Raw genomic sequence first — 6,743 nt, 5'->3', positions numbered from 1 at the left:
AGTCCCAAGAAAAAGATTAAACATTCAAAGAATTCACGAAAATTGGGTTCCAATCCTCTACTCAAATCAAAGTCTTGTAACGGCATACTTGGATACATTTATCTCCAAAAATATCTATCAATTTGATGTGCACTGCCTACGCTGTTGACTAGTATTACGGCACAGAACATGCACCTCTTTGCCCTTCCGCCCGAACTTTACTTCCTGATACTTTCTTTTCTTATACCAAAAGAACAAGTCTTTCTTGCCTGCACAAGCAGATTCGCCCAATATATAACCGAGGATGCACTCTATCGTAGCGATGGAAGGAGCGAGAACCCAGTTGCATTGCTTTGGGCGGCAAGGAAAGGGGAGATAAGAACAGCGGAAATGGCCATTGCGGCTTTGAAGAAGAAGTGTTCTTCTCATTGGGTAGATTGCGAATGCCGATTCCGAATGTTACTGAACAAATCACTTTATCAGTCATCCGCTGGAGGATATGCCTGCATCGTCCGACTTCTGCTCGACAAGAGTGCCGATCCTGATGCGCAGATTGGGCGTTTCGGAACGGCCCTGCAAGCTGCCTCTGTCTATGGCCGCGACAAAGTGGTTCAGCTGCTGCTGGAAAGGAATGCTAGCGTCAATTTGCACGACGGAAGATTTGCAGCAGCTCTTCAGCTAGCATCAGCGAGCGGTCATGAGAAGATTACCAAGCTACTCACGGATAGAAATGCCGATGTTGACGCTCAAGGTGGGGGCTTTGCAACGCCTCTGCAAGCGTCCGCAGCAAATGGCCACGGGAAGATTGTACGACTTCTACTTCATAAAGGTGCAAATATAAATGCGCGTGGGAGAGGCTACGGGACCGCCCTTCAGGCAGCGGCGGCACAGGGTCATGAGAACATTGTGCGAATTCTCCTTGATAGGCATCCTGACCTTGATGCACAAGACGAGAAGTTCGCAACAGCCCTCCAGCTTGCATCATCAAAAGGCCATGACAGGATCGTCGCGCTTTTACTGCACCATGGCGCCAATGTCAATGCGCAAAACCGAAGGTTCCCAACTGCCTTGCAGCTCGCATCGCTTCACGGCCACGGCGGGATTATTACTCTTCTCATCAACAAGAAGGCTGATATTAACGCCAATGGCGCAGGATATGCTACTGCTCTGCAACTAGCGTCCCTGCATGGTCACGAATCAATTGTAAACTATCTCATTAACAAAGGCGCGGATCTTAATGCTAGATGTGGAGGACACCCAACATCGCTACAAGTCGCATCAGCGAATGGGCATGAAAGGATTGTACAACTCCTTGCTGAAGGTGGTGCCGATATCAACGCACACTGCGCATGGTACACAACGGCCTTGCATGTGGCATCTACGAAGGGTTATAAGACTATTGTCCAGTGTCTTCTCGATAACAACGCCGATGTTAACGCGCAAAGCGAGTGGTTCGCGACAGCTCTCCAAGCAGCATCGGCGAATGGGCATGAGGAAATTGTGAAACTTCTCATCAGCAAAGGAGCCGATGTCAATGCTCAAGGCGGTGGAATCCCAACGGCCCTTCAGATAGCGTCACTGCATGGCCATGACAAGGTTGTTGAGCTTCTCCTCAACAGCGGTGCCGATGTCGATGCACAAGACAAAAGATTTGCGGCAGCACTGATAATGGCATCATCTGCGGGCCATGGAAGCATTGCCGAGCTTCTGCGGGACTATGGCGCTGACACCGATGCACAAGGCCAAGGCCATGCGACGGTGCTACACTTGGCGTCATCAAAGGGGCACGAGAAGGTTCGGACTCTTCTGAGAAGAAACGTAGAAGTTCAGCTCCGAGACACAGGTTGCGCAACAGCGTTGCAGCGAGCCTCACTGTATGGCCATGAGAAAAGCGTCCGGCGTCTCACCCACAAAAGTGTCGATGATAATGCACAAGGAGGAGTGCGCTCAAAAGCATCGCAGTTGGCATAACCTCGCAGTCCTTAGAGCTCGAGAAAGAGGCCATGAAAATTATACATTCAGGAGGTATTCCCAAGCTCATGGTACAGGTCCCAAGCTTCTCAAGGTCAACATGTATAGAATACCCATATTATTTACTTCGTCCGAATTACATGTCCCACGTCTGCAAGTCAGTACATAGCTTATTGCAGGGGATGGTTTTCTTTTCCTAGGTTGCCTACGAACTCTTGCAGAATATGTGTGACTGTTGGATTATTAAAGAGGACAAGCTAATCCATACTAAGTTTATATTAGTAGGCACAAGAGGCGGAAACTGAGGGTAGCGAAGTATCACCTCTGGTAATAAATTAACCATGCTTACAAGGCTCATTATCGTGAAAAGTTTCTATCAATAGGTCACAAGTTTAGTCTATGAGAGTGCTAATGAATGTGTTCTATATACTATGTACGTTTCCGTGGGAGCGACGTCGTTCCTGGATCCTTTCCGTCTCTTGACGGTTGGTTGTTCCAGGGTAAGCAAGTTCAGAGCTCCCGTAAACCTTTGTTCATGGAGGTCTTCCGGTGCTTACGGCTTTCGAGAGTTTTTGTGGGGGCTCAAATGACGTAACTGCTGGGGTCGTAATAACAAGCCTGTAGGCTCCTATGTTCCATACGAAGCTGTTATTTCATAACGCTTTGACGAAAACGGTCTTACCATTCATGTCGATGATATGAAAGTTTGCCCAAGGCTCTTATGCAACAAGCGTTAATTTCAGCCTATCTCATTTCCATAGGTGTAACATAGTCGAGCTTTGGTAGAACTAGTAGGGAGGACCTTCCCTTCGATCCTGCGGCTCAGCTAGCGTAGTCGACATCTAGGTGAATGAGCGATAGATCAAGGTTTACAAGCTGAATCTGATGGCGGTATAATCTTTTTTTGTTAATTGTGACACGCAGGCTTTGCGAGTATAGAAATTATTTTGGAAAGTAAATATTGTGAAGACAGACACCTGCACCAAACTCTAGACTACTTCTGAGCCGGCAATTCTAACGGCCTTACGGTTCCATCAATCCACCCTTGATTTGATTAAGATATATGACTCAACAGCCTTTAGGGTCATATCCACTTTCATACTTCAACCTATTTCGTTTAGTATTTTTTTAACTGATGTTTACCCTACAGAAATCCGTGTTATGATCAAAACTCCTGACCAAGAGCCCTGGTATAGAGATCTAGTGCCTTTGTAATTCCAATGCAATTAGCAACAAGTTATTTACTAAAGATAGCAATTTATTGGCCAAATCCAACAGGGCAACTGTGAGAACGTCTTATCACAGCGGATTCAACGAGATGTGGAGGCTGACGTGAAGCTTCTCCCTTTATTTGACTAAACTACGAACTGATTCGTCATTCCGATTGTCTTAGCATCAAAGCCCTTGCACATGCATCACACAACATTTCTTCGTGGTTTCGAAGCACGTTGTGCAGACCCGCAGCCTGCACTCTTGTAGCAGATATCGACTTTTTGAATCGGTCTCTGGTGCGGGCCAAGAAGGGCCAACGTCCTATAGAGTTTGATAAAGAACGGGCTCTCCAGTGCGATACTATGAGGCACCCGAGGCTTGTATTTGACCTGTTCATTAGAGCGTAGGTCCACCATGAATATTAGCGATACATATACCGGCAACAAAGTCCCCCAAGCCACCAACAGAGCGATGAACGACCAGGCCGCACATGTGCTGCACGAGTGGATGGCCTTGGGCCGAGCTCTTACGGTTCAATAGACAATCTACTGTAAAGAAAGATCAATATCCACTAATATCTCACAGGAATCGCCCAAAATTATCCAGACACAGTTTTGCCTCTGCCTCCAAATTCTAGGCTTGACTTTGCTTGAGCGATATGACGGCACTATGGCGAACGCTCTTCTAGGTCTGGGAGAAACGGAGATTATATCTACTTTGTCCGAAGACAGCGAGGCTGAGTACGAGAATTTGGCGTCGTTGGACCAAGACGATATCAACCTAGCCTTCCATTACATTGCGCTAATGCGAATCTTACTTGAGGAAGCAGGAGGGGAAGAAGCTCATATGCAGCGTGAGTACTATGACTCCACATATTCAGCTACGCAAAACCAGGTTATATACGGTGCTGCCGTAGGTGTACATGGACCCTGTTCGATTCAAAAAACTGATGTGACGGCCCTTCATGATGCCCTTTCACAGTCTGAGGTATGCGCCGGGCGGCCATTGGCAATAAGTGCCATCAAAGAACTGCTGGAAATCTGTTCTGCAGCGCTGGAAACAGACTGGATCATAGTGGAAAGGGAGCCAAAAGAAGGAAAAATGTCGTAAATAATGCTTGGTATACATCACGAGACAATTTATTGCCATGGGCGTTGCAAACTCTTCAATTAAACACTTCTCGAAAGTCGAAACGAAACCAGAAATACAATATTGAAAACAAAAGACACAATAAGGAGATCGCGGAGATTACCAGGTTTCGTGGATACACTTTGAATGTTACCAGTAACGCGTGCTAGTACGCTATCTATGCCAATCACCACCGTGAGATTCAACAGGAGGAGAAGCATGATCAAACACGACATTAAGACCACCATGATCGTTACGTATCGAGATGTAACTTCTTTCACCTCTCTTGACATTTCCTTCTCCTCTCCCTCTCTTGGCAATTCCTTCTCCTCTCCCTCCCTTGATATCTCCTTCTCTTCTTCTGTAGTAGCACTGTGATACGTACTTTCCCACCATAGGGTTGAGACTAGCCACTCAAACAGGGCTAGAAAGAAGAGGGCTGTTGCTATTGTGGTGCCTTCCCTGAGTATATTGAGCTTTATGATGTCAAGAGCCCATGGATATTGCTTGATCTTGATAAACTGTTCCAATGGACCCGGGAACCAGTTGTCCATACCCTTCCAGATTGGCGTGCATTGGTTTGGGGAGGCACCCCAGCATACCTCATCCATGCCAAGAGACACTTCGGTTGGTATATTTTTCAAAGCGTTTGAGATGGCCGTAGCCTTGGAAGATACTTCTTCGACTATCCGACTTGCTCCTCCCTCGATCTTGGAGGCAACGTCAGGGACACGATTTCTAACATCATCCAGGTCAAAGCGAGAGACTAGTTTGGGGAATTCGAATTTAATTGTCTCGATACCGCGTGTCTTTATTTCCTCATTGGAAATTGCAACAATCATGCAGCTGATGCTAATGCATGACGCTATAACAGCTACAGCACTTGACATTCGAGAATGGCGCCACGGATTCTTCATTACTCCAACTTGGCAAATGATAGTAACCGAGGGCTTTGGAAGATAACTCTCGAGAGAGCGACGGACTTTATGTCAAAACCGCCGGGATATTACGGTACAATTGCTATTTTCGTGCTTGAACATTGTATACCGTCCAAATCTGGCAGATCCGGAGTTCGTCAAGCAACGACAACAATAGCCCGATGGGTACCTCAATTTTTATCGCCCTGTGAGCGTTGTCTGTGACAGTACTAGCAGCGCCAGCGCGGCATATTGTCGCGTCCGGCCAGATGTATACATGTGAAGATTTATTAGCAGGCCTCGTGGATCATTCGTTCAGGGTATGCAAGTGAATTATTGCTGACTGGCACAGACATTCTGACTGTACTTGAGTAGACAACGAAGGTTAGAGGCTGCCAAATGCCATTGATAGCCGTCAGACTCACGACACCGCCACAATAGTAGCAGCATATATGATTGACGTGTATGGCAGTTGTACAGTGCACTAAGTCATTGTGTGGAATGCCAGAGTCCTTTTACGATGTCAAATGATACAGGGTCATGCATGTTGTTGGTGGGACCGGTTGAGACTGACACGATTCTAACGTGAGTTTAGAGACGCTTATCCTTGGTTAGGATGTAAGTAGAAGGCAGAGAGTTAAATTTGGATGCCCCCCTCTTCTATAGTTGTCATCTTTGGATAGGTGTGACGAGGTACTGTGGGAGGGTGGAATATCTCGAGTTTGATCTAATAACGAATTCGTGGTCGCTGCATACAGGCTGAATGAAGTAGTTGAGCTATGATGAGACACTTTGAAGAAATATGTAAAAGAACATTACAATACAACAATCAAATAAATATCTCTCCAATACGTTAACCTAGAGGAAAGCATTGAGTATAGATAATATCGGGTGTTCTAGCCGATTAAACCACCAAGCATGAAGTAGATGAAATACCCAGGGTGGAAAGTGTAGCTCCTGGATCGTTATACAAGACGATATCCGGCTGATATTTTGACAAAACATGAACGATATGTAAAGACCTCAGAATGTGGATAACCGTGCCATTGAGGGAGATGTCATGGGAAAAAGAAAAGAGAAATTTGGGAAATGGAACAAGCTTCGTGGAGTTTAACCCCGGGGCTTCTGATATATTTCAATGCTTTTGATGAGCCAGTAGGCCTCCCGTAGGTGGGAAGGGTTAGAAGCAATGTACGTTTTGCAGTCACCTAGAGCCGCTGTCTCGGGATTTGAATCCCAAATACCAGGAGAGCCTGCCCAATCGCCGCAAAAGGTAGTGTCAAAGACTATACGGTGCTCTTTGAAATGATCATCAAGGTGGCAGCCGTCACCGCCATTGAACCTAGCCGTAGCTGGACCCCAAGATGTAGGATCCGGATGGCCTGTCCGAATGTCACTGGGGACAGAACCGCGCTGGAAAAACCAAACAGCGATATATTCCGATGTCCACTCTGTCGCATAGACACCGCCCTTTACGCTATTGAACCCATTGCCATAGTTCTGGCTTCTCGACGTGATCTGGCCACAGCCTCCCGG

At 46.6% G+C, this 6,743-nt stretch overlaps 2 protein-coding genes across 2 annotated transcripts; both read left to right on the top strand.

Moving 5' to 3' along the window:
• The first annotated feature begins 4 nt into the window (after positions 1-4).
• On the top strand, positions 5-2,317 carry FOXG_12402 (uncharacterized protein). Its single transcript, XM_018392170.1, has one exon. The coding sequence runs from the start codon at positions 169-171 to the stop codon at positions 1,948-1,950; it is 1,782 nt and encodes a 593-aa protein (XP_018251640.1). The 5' UTR covers positions 5-168; the 3' UTR covers positions 1,951-2,317.
• Positions 2,318-3,576: 1,259 nt separating this feature from the next.
• Positions 3,577-4,272, top strand: FOXG_12401 (uncharacterized protein; the record flags this gene model as incomplete). Its single annotated transcript, XM_018392169.1, has 3 exons — positions 3,577-3,693; positions 3,748-4,074; positions 4,144-4,272. 3 exons carry the CDS (start codon positions 3,577-3,579, stop codon positions 4,270-4,272), a joined length of 573 nt encoding a protein of 190 aa, XP_018251639.1.
• Between the last annotated feature and the right edge of the window lie 2,471 nt (positions 4,273-6,743).

This window comes from Fusarium oxysporum, chromosome 3, assembly GCF_000149955.1.
Source record: "Fusarium oxysporum f. sp. lycopersici 4287 chromosome 3, whole genome shotgun sequence".
Classification (NCBI taxonomy): domain Eukaryota; kingdom Fungi; phylum Ascomycota; class Sordariomycetes; order Hypocreales; family Nectriaceae; genus Fusarium; species Fusarium oxysporum.
This window is presented reverse-complemented; position numbering and strand designations above follow the sequence as displayed.